This window comes from Callospermophilus lateralis, unplaced genomic scaffold (assembly GCF_048772815.1).
Source record: "Callospermophilus lateralis isolate mCalLat2 unplaced genomic scaffold, mCalLat2.hap1 Scaffold_66, whole genome shotgun sequence".
Taxonomy (NCBI): Eukaryota; Metazoa; Chordata; class Mammalia; order Rodentia; family Sciuridae; genus Callospermophilus; species Callospermophilus lateralis.
Window position 1 is genome coordinate 5,686,394 of NW_027514882.1, and position 14,703 is coordinate 5,701,096.

Here is a 14,703-nt window from a genome sequence, read left to right on the forward strand (position 1 = left end):
CCCCCCACCACAGGAGGCTGACAGGTACCTCTTTTACTGTTACATGGGTCCCCACCTCCCACACAGGGGTCCCTCTTCCCATATCCCCCCATGAGACCCCTCCTTCCACATGCCACACAAGGTCCCTTCCTCCACACACGTGGTGGTTACCTTCTAGAAGGTGCAGACTATGTCTCAGAAGGACCCATTTCAGCACACAGCAGGCAGCAGGTTCACATCGACTGGGCTGAGTTTGGAGGTTGGTGCTGAGGATTTTAAACATTCTACTTTCCCATCTATAAGATGAGGTCACCATCTCCCTTGTCTAAAATGTGATCCTGTGTGCGACAACACTTCAGAAAGACAAGTGCTGCATAAGCCTGTTAGTGTCCTCCATCCACCTTGGCTTCCTGCCTTATATTACCGTATTTCCATCTCCTCCATTCCTTCAAAACCTCTTTACTCCTTATTCGTGTCCTGACTCCCTGCTTCCCTCCCTTCTGCCCTCAGATGGGAAGGAAAGCATGAGTGAAAAAAATCTATCTGGTTCACAGTCATCGTTTCCTGTCAGTGTGTGTTTAATGCTGCTCTTGCCCTGTGCACATGTCTCCCAGCGTAGCTGCATCTGTGTGGCAGTCAGGAGATGCTGCCTACCCTTCACAGGAGCACGCATCTATGTGTGTGGACCCCTCCATTTGCTACCGCTGCCTCTGTATTGTGTGTTCTTCCCAAGTCTAAGCATGACAGAAAGTGTTTGTTCTCATAGATTAAACCCAGTACCCAAGCACTTTCTACACTGTGTGGGTACCATTATAAAACAGAGGAATTTTCACACCAACGTAGTCTGCCTGTTCTGTTGACAGCTGGGTGACAGTTCTGTAGAATCAGTACAGAGGTGAAGTTTTAGGTGAACCACAATGATGTAGCTTGGCTTTCGTGAAGGTGAGAGGTGAAACTGAATCCTCAACAACAGTTAAGAACTGAGCCTCATTGCTTATATTAACATCTCTTTGTATTTCTTTGCCCTTTCATCATATGGAAAAAAAATGGCAGGGAGAGAGAACTTGGGTGAATGGCAGGGAAAACGTTCTAGTGACATCTTAGCAGGGTCTGTCCCCCTCTTTTGAAGGGACCTTGTATAGAGTAATTACAAGCATCCCCTGAAAAGCATTAGCATTAACCTTTACTAGATTAAGATTTTGTTTCTTAGCCACACTCAGATCACAGACTCTTCCACAGGTTGGAAAGTTCTCCGTGAGTACAAACTAATAAAAACATTTACTGAGTTTTTTTTTCATTGTGATGGAAACAAAATGGGGAGCTGTCCTCTGAGAAAAAGCCCAGAGTCCTCAGGAGCTGTGTGGTGATGGAAGGTTCTGCCCTTGGTCGGATTTAGGGAGCAGCTCTTCCCTGTGGTAGAAGGCTGGAACTTCTGTTTATTGCACTCTGATTCCACCCACCCCACAGCCTGTAGCACATTAGAGCCTTTGGAAACCCATTGTGTATTCAGAACCATCACTGTGTCACAAAATAAGGGACAGGAAATTCAACTATTAGGTAATAGAATCACAGAGGAGACCCTGTTAGATTTGTTGATAAACTGTCAAGAGGAAGATTAAAAACTGTGGCCTAGCTGGAGTCTCCTCCCCAGACTAGGAGTCAGATCGAGGGAAAGACGGGAACCTGCCTGCGTTCATTCAAACAGCATTCACTGAGTGCCTGGTGACCCAGCAAAAAGATATTAGCTTCTCGTGTTCCTCATGACCTGGGACAGGAGATGGACAGATATAAAGAGAATAGCAGATGGTGGTGGAGAGGTGTACACAGGAGTCCAGGGAAGCCCAAAGGAGGGCAAGGCCAAATCCAACTAAACCCAACCGGGCATAAGAGGGTCAGGTTGAGGACTGTGTTTTCACGGAGGCAAGCCCTGGTTGAGTTCTATATAAAGGAAGGTGGGCGGAGAACAGAAGAGGCAGAGGAATTCCTGCAGGGCTCCTTAGAAGGACTGGCTTCAGGCCAAGTAAGGTGCACACCTGTCATCCTAGTGTCCTGAGAGGCTGAGGCAGAAAGATCACAAGTTTGAGGCCAGCCTCAGCAACTTAAGGAGACCCTGTCTCAAAATAGAAAGGGCTGGGACTGAAGCTTAGTAGCAAAATTCCCCTGAATATTTTGTCCTTAGTCTTGGGGAAGGAATCAGTTCAGCAGGTGTTCACAGAAAGGATGAATCTCATTTGGGGAGTCTCCTAGCAGAGCAAACCCAAGGGTCTGTATCTGATTCTGTAAATAAAGTTATATTAGAGTGTGGCCCCACCCATTCTTTTGTGTGGCTACTACATCAGAGAGAGACTGTGTGGCACACTGCCTATATTGGGTGTGTTTTAGAAAAAGTTTAGTGACCTTGGCCATCACATATTTTTGAAACTCTCAATAAGAATACTCATAGTCCAGCCCCAGGGCTCTATCTACTTCCTGGACCATCTAATGAATTTGCTTCACCCCACCCTACCTGCCACTCAAGTCAGGAGCCTCTGGTCTCTAAACACTCTGGAAGTAGAATAGTGTCTGTAGTGGAGGTAGGGGGCTGGGCATTTCACTCTATATATCTCTTCAAAAACATCTGATCACCCCATCCTGCAACTGTTGGAGACTCCTAATTTCTCAGGACCTCTGCTACTGTTTAGCAGCTTGGTAAGTGTTGCCCAGCAAAACCAGGATTTGCAACACTGATGGGAGTCACAGTCATTGGGAAGTACTCTGTATTCTTTGATGCAGCAGCCCATGCTTTAGTGACTTCTGTGCCCTAGCAAGTGGGAGAGGGAAGCTGCAGGCAGAGCATGAAGAAACACAAAGAATGCATTTCTAAAAGTGGCTGAGCCAGGCTGAACTCTTGGCTAGTAAGAGCTAGAAGAAATAGAGCAACAGCCATTTCCATTTTATAGATAACAAAACAGAGGCCCCGACAATCTAAGTAACTTCGTTTTGACTGCCAGTAGACGCTGCCTCTGATCCCTGATAAGGATGGTGTTTCTTCTTGTGGAGATGTCCCAGTGAAATGCCTGATCAAGAAGTCATGAATTTCTGTTGCAGACTTTCGAAAGATGTGGCTTTTGAGGATTAGGTACAGCTAAGATCCTCTGTAGGGCTAACTTCTTCTTTTAGTCCCAATAACCACCAAGGTACTATTTATCAAATAATGTTGCAATTTGGGATCTGATTTCTGACTAGTTCTTTATATAGAAAACCACTGGTAGGAAATAAGGGTGACATTTTCCAAACCTTCCTGGAAAATATAGATACAAAATGAGAATGAAGCAGATAGAGTCATCCAGATTTCCAACCAGCATGATCATTGCTATAGAAAAATCGGTTTATAACTATTCACTTCTTAAAACCTTTCACTATTTATTGCTCTGCTGTTCTTTGAGGAAAAGACCAAAGTCCTTGTCGTGGCATTTGAGGTCTTTCCTGTGTGGGCACTGCCTGTCTCATCTGTCTCACCTCTCAGTATCTCACATATTTTCCTTCCAGCCTAAGTGGGTTCCTACATTTGGACCCACCTCAGTACTTTGAAAGACATCTTTAAATTGTCTGGCTCATTCCCACATTGTCCTCCCATCTCAGCTAAGTTAGTATTGGATCTGGGAGGCCGTCTCTGAGCTTTGGAGATTGAGTTGGGTCTCCTCCCTTGGCCAGTCCTGAATCATGTCAGCTATACCGTTCAGTTTCTTGTTCACTCTTTCTCTTTAGATTATAAGCTTCTTGTAAGAATGCTGCTCTTTTTTCAGTTTTGATTCTATAGTCACCAGGAAGCGGAATCCACTTGTACTAGTTACTATAAATGGGATTTGTGGTGAGAAAATATATAAAGCAATAAAGAAATCCTGGTGGAAATCTAATATCTGTAAGGAGCTGTCCCTATTGGAACCACAGTGGGAATTCCTCAAGATGGCGCAGGTGTTTTGTGCCTCTCTGCTCCTCTGCACCCAAGTTCTATTTGCCCTTCTGTCTCCTGTTGGTTTCTTGAGCTCATACACATGACTGCATGAAGTTTCTGCATGATCTCACTTTGCCCATGTGGCCTCCGATGCCCCCCCACCCCCCAGCCCTGGCAGGCACTCCTAATCTCATGGCTTTATTTCCTGCTCCCCATTCATTTGGTTCTCTGTTTCTCACTTGCAAATTTCTAAGCAAGCACACTGGTCAGCCTACTCACCGTTCTGAGCCAAGGCACACCAGTCAGAGGTCATCATCTTGTAGGTGGGGTCTCCTGGAGTCAGGTCCTCACCACAGACCAATCAAACATGTTTGGAGCTGGTGAGGTTCTATGGGTCAGAACCTGGCTGCCATGATGGGCATCTCTTATTTTGGTTTCTCTTCCTGTCTCTCTGCTGACAAGGATGTTAGGCATGTATATTTTATGGACTTGATGGTATCCTTTGTTGTTTTTCATTTTTTTAGATATCATTAATGGAGCTCGAGAAAAATGTGTATTGCCTCCTATGGATGGCTACCCCCACTACGAGGGGAAGATCAAGGTAAGGCTGAAGCATCACCTGCTCATTTCCATCATCCTCAATCTTCCACCCCACCCCCCCAGATACAAATGAGTGAGTGAGACCTGGAAGTGAGTTATTTAAGGGGTGCCTCCATCCTTCAGTATTGCATTGTGGCCATCATGACCCTTCTTTGCTTATGCCAACCCCATGGAGTTAGTCAACATTTACCCTCCATGGTCACACTGGAAGAGCCTGGCCCGCTTTGGGTGCCTGCCATAATGCTGCTTTCTTTTCCAGCCTCTAGTGGGTGGGTGCTTCCTGTGAGGGTTTCTTAGTGTCCACCTGCCCCCTACCCCTACCTCCCTGCCGTCTTAGTCCCAGGCTCCTGATCATTTAATCCAGGCTATAAATTTGGTGCCACATTTGCATTTGTGGTGAGTACCCAGCGATACTGGGCCACTCTTTCAGAGTTATCATTTTTTATTTTTTGGTGCTGGGGACCAACCCATGCCTCATGTATGCTACGCTCATTCTCTAACACCAACCTGCAGCCCCAGCCCAATGTTACATTTTTTTTAAAAATCCATAGCGACAGTAAAGAGATTAGTGGTTGCCAGGGGATTGGGGGGGTGGGAGACATGAGGTAAAGCAGAAGGGATTATTTAGGCAATGAACTATCCCATTGATAATTTCATGGTGGATGCATGCTATAATACATTTATCTAAAGCTATGGAATGTACAACACCAAAGGTGAAGCCTAATGTGGATGATGGTCTTGAGTTGATATTGATGTGTTCATGTAGGTCACTGATTATAGCAAATGTAACACTCTAATGCAGGATGTTGATGGGAGTGCTGTGTTGTGGAGAAGGGTGCATAGAAGCTCTGTACCGTCCACTCACTTTTGCTGTGAACCTAAAACTGCTCTAAAACATAAAGTCTATAGTTAAAAAGAAAATTATATAGCCTGCCCAGTAACTTTCAGGGAGAAGTTTCAGTTTAGGTCTGCAGTTATGACTGTGAGACCAACCTGGCAAGCACTTGCTGATCTCCTTTGGAGCAGGTGCTCCCCGATGCTCAAATTGCACTCAGGCCCACCTGCCCACACTCTGTGTTTCAGGCATTGGTGAAACCCTAGTTTCCAGAAGATGTGCATTTGGCCTTGATAAAACTCTGCTAGGCATGGCCTCTCCTGGCCTCACTCTACAGCTGTGGCCTAGCTGAAGCCAGTGTCTTCCTGTGGGTGCTCCAGGTGTTGAACATCTGGTCATCGTGGCTCAGCAACCACTTGCTCTGTTGTTAAGCTATGGTTTGAACCATTCACCCTGCTATCACCCTTTATACCCCCTCCTTCTCTCAGCAGATGGGTAGGAGCCCAGGGAATGGAGAGCTGAAAGGTGTTCATGTGTGTGCTTGTCATTTCAGTGGATGAAAGATATGTGGCGCTCGGATCGCTGCTACGCAGACTATGGAGTGGATGGGTCCACCTGCTCATTTTTTATTTACCTCAGTGAGGTAGGTAAGTAGCTCACTTCCTGTGGCTCCTGGCGGGGTGCATGTGTGTGGCTAAACTGTTTTGTGGCTGAGCCTGGAATTTGAAAAGTTTCAAAATGTGTAGTGTTGTTTTTATATGGAGGAACTATGGTCTTTTTGTCATTATTCTCCCCACCTCTCAAAAGATTTTTTTTTCATTAGTAGAAAAACAGGCTTGAGTGAGCTGTTCACTTTTTCCTTCAATTTTTCCTATTGTGAAAAACAGGTAATGTGAGATCTACCCTCTGAACCACGTTTAAGACCAATTCAGTGGCATTGAGTACTTCCACAGTATTGTGTAAACATCAGCGCCACCCATCTCCAGAATCATTTTCATCTTGCACAACTTAAACTCTGTACCTAGTTAGCACTAATTCCACACCTTTGTCCCCTAGCATCTAGCAGTCATCATTCTACTTTCTGTCTCTTTGAACTTGACTATTCTAGTTACCCCCTAAAAACAAAATCGTATAATTTGCATCTGGCTCACTTCACTAATCTTCAAGTTGTAGTATGTGTTAGAGTTTCTTTCCATTTTAAGACTGAACCATATGCCACTGTGTTTATATACTACCATTTGCTTATTTATCCACCTATCTGTGAATGCTTGGGTTGCTTCTCCATTTGGCTTTTGTGAATAATGCTGCTTTGAGCCTGGGTGTATAATTTTCTCTTGAATACCTTGTTTTTAGTTCTTTGGAAAGTATATACCCAGAAATGGAATTACAGGATGATTCAATAATTCTATTTTTCATTTCTTGAGGACCTGCTGTATTGTTTTCTATGACAGTCATACCCTTTACATTGCCACCAAAAACAAGGGTTCCAGATTCTCCAAATCTTCACCAATACATGGTACCTTCTGTGTTTTCGATAGTAGCCATCTCTATGGATGTGAGTGATAAAACTCATTGTGGTTTTGGTTTGCATTTCCTTTTTTAGTGATACTGAGCTTCTTGTCATGTGGCCAGAGTTAGCCATTTTCTTAAAGGTTGAATTAGTTACTTTTGCCTTCTCTTACTTCTGTTATTGCACCCTTGAATTTAAATAGAAGCTTTGTTTGTTTGTTTGTTTGTTTTAAATAAGGATTGCAGAGCATTTTCCAGACCACACTGGATTTGCTATAGGCTTCAGTGATCTTCATTTCACCTTTAGGAAAGTCAAGGAGTGGAGAGGTGTTAAGGTCTATACAGAAGCAGCTGAAGGGGAAGAACCTCTAGGGGACCAAACCCTGCTACTTCTCCTTCTCCCACTGATGGCCAGGCCAGCCCTCAGGGCTGATGAAACAGATGAAGACCAGTTTCAGAGAATGCAGCTCAGTGGGCTTTCTGCTGCCATTTCTTTTTCATCCTATCCTATTTTTGTGTGCTGTTGATATTGCCATTTAGCCAACATTAATAGCTCCCCGGTGCTCCATGGAAAATGACTCCAGTTTTGAAGCTAAATTAAATGTGTTTGCCATAGTTTTCATTGTGATGTTACAGGGCAAGTTCCCATTGTAGAGCTGAGGCCACTAGAGTGGTCCTTTCTTGCTGGCTCTTTCAATCACATCAGACATGTCTCTCAAGAGTACTAGGCATACTTTCATTGAAGGGATAGGAAAAGGGGACACTCTCAAGGAGAGAGTGAGTCCTCTCAAAGAGGAGACGAACAAAATGCCCCTCCTTCCCTCAAGTTTCATTGAGGGTCCAAGGAGAGTTTCCAGAGAGTCCCACCCATGTCTACCTCTTGACTTTTGACTGACAACAGAATGATATCAGTCTTCTAAGTCCTCACTGTGCATGGTAAAGGTCCAGGACAATGTTAGGTCATTTTGGCCCATGCTTGTCACAGTGCTAATTGGGTCCTCTTGTTATAGATTTTATGGTTAGGGTGAATTATCCTTATCTCCCTGACTTCTTTTCTTTTAATATTTATTTTTTAGTTGTAGTTGGACACAATATCTTTATTTATTTATTTCTATGTGGTGCTGAGTGTTGAACCCAGGGCCTCACTCGTGCTAGGTGAGTGCTCTACCTCTGAGCCACAACCCCAGGCCTCTCCCTGACTTCTGAAACCTGGTCTGTGTAAGGGTCACAAAAGTCCCCCCTTCAGAGTAACTTGTGTTCTTATGGGCATTTTGAATCCACATTTCTCCTGCATATGAAGGTTAGCTTGGTAGGACCAGCTTATTGAATGATCCCTTAACCTCATATTCCCACCACTTGGGTCTCTTAGTGGGATTCAGGTGCCTTTCTTTTCTGCTTCATAAGGTGACAGGAGCAGACCTCTTTTGATTACAGAAGTCAGGTCAGTATTGGTATTCAGCGTGCCAGCATGTATCCCTGCATTCTATGGAGTTTGCCTCTCTTTTTTGATCATTCCCTCTTTCTTTAGTACATTTAAATCAGACTTTTTTGTATAGTCCAGGGGATTGAACCCAGGGCTTCTCATATGCTCTATCACTGAGCTATACTTCCAGTCCCACAGACTTTTTAAAAAAATTTTTTGACAAGTTGTTCAATGGCCACTCTGTGGCCATCATGAGAACCCCAGAATAAATGAGTTTAGAACCTCTTGGAAATTAAAAGTTCAAGAGTTGGGCTTGTGCTTTGCCTCATTAGCGGGCTGCTAGCAAATACATTTTTATTTTTATGTTTTTATTCTACTGAAGACTGAACCTCTACCACTGAGTTACATCTCCAGGCCCACATCTACCCCTTTTTTCAATGTTGAGACAGGGTGTTGCTAAATTGCTGAAGCTGGCCTGGAACTTGCAATCTCCTGCCTCAGCCTCCTGAGTTGCTGGGATTATAGGCATATGCCAGGGGCCGTCTGACTACTGGTTATCTCTGTGTGTTTCTTATTTGTGACTTGGGTGGCCTGTGGCCTAAGTTATCATTTCCTTCTGTAGGGGGTTAAGGCTTGGGTCTACAAATTAACCTTCACTCCAGTGAGAAGTCAATTAGAAGTACTTTTCCTGCCCCGAGGGAGAGGCTTCTCATTCAATTTAATTTTCAAGTTTTCTTCCCCTTTCCCTGTGATAGAATATAGCCAGAATCCAACTGTGCACTATGATTGACAAACCAAGCCAATTTCACACCTTCCCAAGAAGGAGAGGACTGAGGACAGAATAGAGGATTTTACATTCCCACTTCAACTTCCTCTCCATCTCTGAGGCAGGAGCTGGAAAGCTGTCGGAGTGCAATAAAGACCACTGAAAAGCCAGGTGCAGTGGTACATTCCTGTAATCCCAGCAATTCAGGATGCTGAGGCAGGAAGATCATATGTTCAAAGCCAGCTTCAACAACTTAGGGAGGCCCTATGAGACCCTGTCTCATAAAAAATAAAAGGTCTGGGGTTGTTGCTCAGTGGTTTAGTGTCCCTAGGTTCAATCCACAGTACGAAAGTGGGGGGGACCTGCTAGAAAGGGACTGCAATTATTCATGACCTGTTCCCTTCCTTTGAGACCACTGCCCACTCCCAGTTCCCAGGGGAGCTGAAAGGAAAGAAAAGCAAGGTTCTGAAGCAAAATTGAAAGGACTGCTGGACAGATTTGGCTCTGCATGGGTCATCTGTACTTACTTTGGAGACAGAGTGTTTCCTTTCAGGACATGATTCTTATAGTCACAAAGTGTGGAATGGGAATTCATTACTCAATCACTCTTTTCTGAAGATGATCAGGTTTTCCCTTTTGTTTAGGCAAATTCTAAGTGAGCACTTCTTGAACATCTGTCATAATCATCTATTGTCAACTACTGAGAACTCATTTTCTTTCCATCATGCTGTGTGCTCATCCTAAGAGTCAGATGGGAGAGGAAGAATGATCCAGGAAGGATAGAGATGGTTTCTCTTGGGAGAGTGCTAGGAACCTCTTTTTTAAGTTTTATTCTAAAAATAACCCTGAACCAGGACTTTAAAAAATTTTTTTTAATCAAAGCATCATCAAGTTACCTTATAAGAGTTCAAAAGTTTCACTGTGATGGTCACTTCAATAGGATTACTTACTGCCTTAGAGCCTCATAACTGAACTTCAGCTTCCATTTCTCCTGTTTTCTATGTTTTGTGATTTTGGGAAAGTGACTCAACTTCTTCATGCCTGGGGTTCTTCCTTTAGTAACTATTAGTTTTAATTTTTGTTTGGTTTTGAAAGACCTTACCTTGAGTGTATTGTGAGGATTCTCGTTTCTATGAGAAAGTACTTAGAGCAGAGCCTAGAAATGGAAGACAGGCAATCAACATAACTGATACATTTATGGTTTTCAATGTCATCATTATTTGAAGATAGTTGTGGCCTGTCACTTAGCCTTGGACATTATAAGTGGGCTTTTGGTTCCATTTTAGAATTAAAATCAATGTATGGTTCTTGCTCACCAAATCTGATTTAACTTTAGATCCTTTGACTTCTGGTAATTTAGAAATTCAACAGTTCCCTTGATGCTTTTTTTTTAAATTGAAAAATAGAAATTGTCTAAGTTTGTGCAACACAATGTTTTGATACACTCATATATTGTAAAAGACCAAATCAAGCTAATTAGCATGCCCTTTACCTCACTTTTTTTTAATGGAAAGCACATTTCCCCTTACCTGTTTATCTCTGGATATGATGCTTGTGTTTGCATTTAAATTGTGAGCTGGTGGTTGGGGATGTGGCTCAAGTGGTAGCATGCTCGCCTGGCATGCGTGCGGCCCGGGTCCCAGGTTCGATCCTTAACACCACATACAAACAAAGATGTTGTGTACGCCGAAAACTAAAAAGTAAATATTAAAAATTCTCTCTCTCTCTCTCTCTCTCTCTCTCTCTCTCTCTCTCTCTCTCTCTCTCCCTCTCTCACTCTCTCTTTAAAAAAAATAATAAAAAAATAAATTGGGAGCTGGTGTATATGGAGTCAGTATACCCACTATAATTGTTAAAGTGAAATTGGCAGAGATGGTTTCCAAAGCCAATTAATTCCTTCAATTAATTCCCATCTAGTATTTTAAATCCTAGATAATACCTCAGTCATTGTTGGGGTTTGCTGGTCTGGTTTTGGTTTATTTTTTCGTTTTATGTCTCTCCCCCATTTCCCCTTCCCCTCTCTCCTCTCTCCCTGTTTTCTTACTTCATTGAACCCTGAAGATTGATAATTTCCCATATCATATGCCAGATTTCTCTAGCGGGTGATAAGATAACCTAGAGGGATATCCTTATTTGGCTTCTCAACTTGATCAGCATATGCCCCAGTGACTTTTGTTCTAGTTATCCTATTGAAAGAGCCAATTCTTTTTTCTATCTATTTTCAACATTAGAAGTTTGACAGATCTCACAAGGAAATAAAGTAAAATGCCTCATCTTTTTAGTTACCTGGTGAATTGCAGCATCAGATGCAGAACGGTGTTAAAAAAAAAAAAATTTAGTTGTAGCTGGACACAATACCTTCATTTTCTTTATTTTTATATGGTGCTGAGGATCGAACCCAGGGCTATGCTCATGCTAGCCTAGCGCTCCACTGCTCAGCCCCAGCCCCAGCCCTGTCTTAATAAGTGGCATTCTTTCTTCCTTCCTTCATTCCTTCTTCTTAGGGTTGTCTCAGTGGCCAGATCCCACTGAATTACAGATTTAGAAACCTCCACTTTTGCCCTCATTATGTGTGATCTACAGATCATTTTTGGTTAATCATGTAGGAAGTGAAGCCATCAGAATGACTGACCCCTTATAGTATCCCTGTGACTGCTTGTTATATGTCTGACACTGCACTATTGCCTGGAATGGACAGGACCATTGTGGTGAAAGAGGTGCCCTTGTTTTGGGGGGTCTCTGGGTGGTAGAGAGAATGAAGCATCATTGAGCCCCCACTCTAAGACGGACACCTCAAATATCCAATCTCATTTAAACCACTCATCAGTTCCAATGGTTAATGGAAACCCAAGTCACAGATAGCTCAGACGTCTCTTTGCTGCTCCTTGGTCCCAAAGAAAACTCAGGCATGTAATTTATAGGAATTGACTTTGCATTCAGCCTTTTATTTAAATCACCTGGGTTTCAAATGTGGCTCTATTTAGCATCTGAAATGCTTATGACCAGAATTTCAGAGAGTTTTTGATTTTGGAATATTTGCATAGGCTTTCCTGATTGAGCATCCTAAATCTGAAAATTTGAAACTTGAAATGCTACAAAATCTGGATTTTTTTTGAGCCTTTTAAATTTCAGATTTGGGGATTAGAAACACTCAACAAGTGTATCATAAGCAGCAGAATTCTTTCTTTTTATTGCCCACAGGTAGACCACAGGCCAGGCCAGTGGCAAAAGAGCAGAATTCCCCTTGTTACTCCTGCTGTCAGAACTGAGCACCATTTCTTTGCCTAAAGAAAGAATGTGGGGAGGAGGAGGGCAGGTGGGGTAGCCTTTGAGATCCTTGGCTTCTGAAGATCTTCTGGAACCCTCAAGACTTGAATGAGATACAGCAAGGACTGCTCCCCCTCCCCCATACATACACACCTTTCTCTCAGGGGGTTACATGAGATAAATGAGCCAAGAACTGCACAGACTTTAAATTATTCTGCAATGTAAATTATTTCTGCTTCAGTGCTGAAATTCACAGAGATTTTCATTTTAGAGCTTACCTCTAATCTTGGAATAAAACACTTTTTCATCCTTGTTGAATTTTAGCCTTCAGGAGCAGGCAGATGAGGTTGTCTCCTTTTGTCTCCCTTTGCACCTCTCTTCTTTCTTTTTACCTCAAAATTCCTATGAGAGAAAACCTTATTCTTTTTTTTTTGGATCATTTTCCTTTATCTTTTGTTTTTGTTTTTTATTGATTTTTTTATATATGACAGCACAATGTATTATAATTCTTATTATACATATACAGCACATTTTTTCATATCTCTGGTTGTATATAAAGTATATTCACATTAATTCGTGTCTCCATACATGTACTTTGTATAATGATATCCATCTCATTCCACCATCATTCCTAACTCCATGTCCTCTCCCTTCCCCTCCCACTCCTCTGCCCTATCTAGTGTTTGTCTATTCCTCCCATGCTTCTTCTCCCTATCTCACTATGAATCAGCCTCCTTATATCAGAGAAAACATTTGGCATTTGGTTTGGGGGGATTGGCTAACTTCACTTAGCATTATCTTCTCCAATACCATCCATTTACCTGCAAATGCCATGATTTTATTCTCTTTTATTGCTGAGTAATGTTCCATTGTGTATATATGCCACATTTTCTTTACCCATTTATCTATTGAAGGGCATCTAGGTTTGTTCTACTGTTTAGCTATTGTGAATTGTGTGCCATAAACATTGATGTGGCTATTTTTCTATAGTATGCTGTTTTTAAGTCCGTTGGGTGTAGTTTGAGGAGAGGGATAGCTGGGTTAAATGGTGGTTTCATTCCCAGTTTTTCAAGGAATCTCCATCCTGCTTTCCATATTGGCTACACCAATTTGCAGTCCCGTCAGCAACGTATGCGTGTACCTTTTCTCCCCACATCCTCACCAACACTTATTGTTGTTTGTCTTCATAATAGCTGCCATTCTGACAAGAGGAAGATGATATCTCAGAGTAGTTTTGATTTGCATTTGAGAGAACCTTATTCTTAGTAGCTATGTTAAAAGGAAGGTGAATCAATTGTACAGTGTACCTTCTAAGGTTCATAATTCTCCTTTTATTTTTTATTAAAAATAAGTCTAGATGGTCCTGAACTTGAACTCCTTATCTAAGTGGAAGGACATGGCTCCTGACCCCCACCTGGGAAGTTGAACAGATCCTTAGTGTGTATCAGGAACTAGGCCTTACCTAAGACTGTCTTTTCTATAAATCCATAAATGCTTTGTGGTCTGGGCATCCTCTATCCTTCTTAATCATCATGTATGAGTGCTTGCTCAGTATCAGGTCTCTGCTGAGTTCGTGTCCTGCTCTTTAGAAGTCCACAGTTCCACCTGGGTGGGAACCTCCAGGGACTGTGTTGCCCAGAGATCAAGCAAGAAGATCTTGAAGATACAGAGCTGGTAGCAGTGAAATTCACTTGGGTGAATGCAGGAAATCAGACTTGTCAAGGATGAGGATGAAGAAGTCTATCCAGGAGAAAAATAAAGAGGAAGGAGGGGCATTGCAGGCAAAGACAATGGTACCAGGTGCAAGAGAGGCTGGGAATGACCAGAAGGAAATAAACCATAGAAGGAAATAGAGAAGAAATAAACCATAGAAGGAAAAGTTGGAGAGCTTTCAGGAAAGAAGCCCAGATTGTGAGGGGACTTGTGTATAGAGTTCAGAAAGGAGTCTTTTATCCAAATGACCGGAGGGACCTTTAGAACCATTTCTATAGGAGAGCAAAATTTTCATTTGAGAAACTAGAAGGTGGATTGAAGGAGCTAGAGTTTGGAAATAGTATCTTACCTTCTAGGAAGTAGGGCTTGAGGCAGACTCACACACAGTAGCCCCTCCTCTCTAGGATTGCTGTCCATAAATTCATTTAACTGTGTTACACTGTGTCCTTAAAATAGTAAGTGGAAAATTCCAGAAACAACCAGTTTCTAAGTGTTGGATGACTTTTATGACCATATGTTGTTATCATTATTTTCTTTTATTGTAAGCTATTGTCTCTCATTGTGCCTAACTTATTAATTAAAATTGATCATAAGTTCCTATATATAGGAAAGAACACAGTATATGTAGGTTCCCTTTCTATCTGCAGCTTCAGGCATCCACTGGGGTTCTTGGAACT

At 42.5% G+C, this 14,703-nt stretch overlaps 1 protein-coding gene across 1 annotated transcript in view; it reads left to right on the top strand.

The window, feature by feature from the left end:
* LOC143389855 (alpha-1,6-mannosylglycoprotein 6-beta-N-acetylglucosaminyltransferase A-like) overlaps positions 1-14,703 on the top strand; it is a 102,079-nt gene that overhangs the window by 39,526 nt on the left and 47,850 nt on the right. The window contains exons 2-3 of the mRNA XM_076842622.2: positions 4,438-4,514; positions 5,902-5,991. Of these exons, the coding sequence (XP_076698737.1) occupies positions 4,438-4,514; positions 5,902-5,991 (167 nt within the window). The remainder of the gene's footprint in view (positions 1-4,437; positions 4,515-5,901; positions 5,992-14,703) is intronic.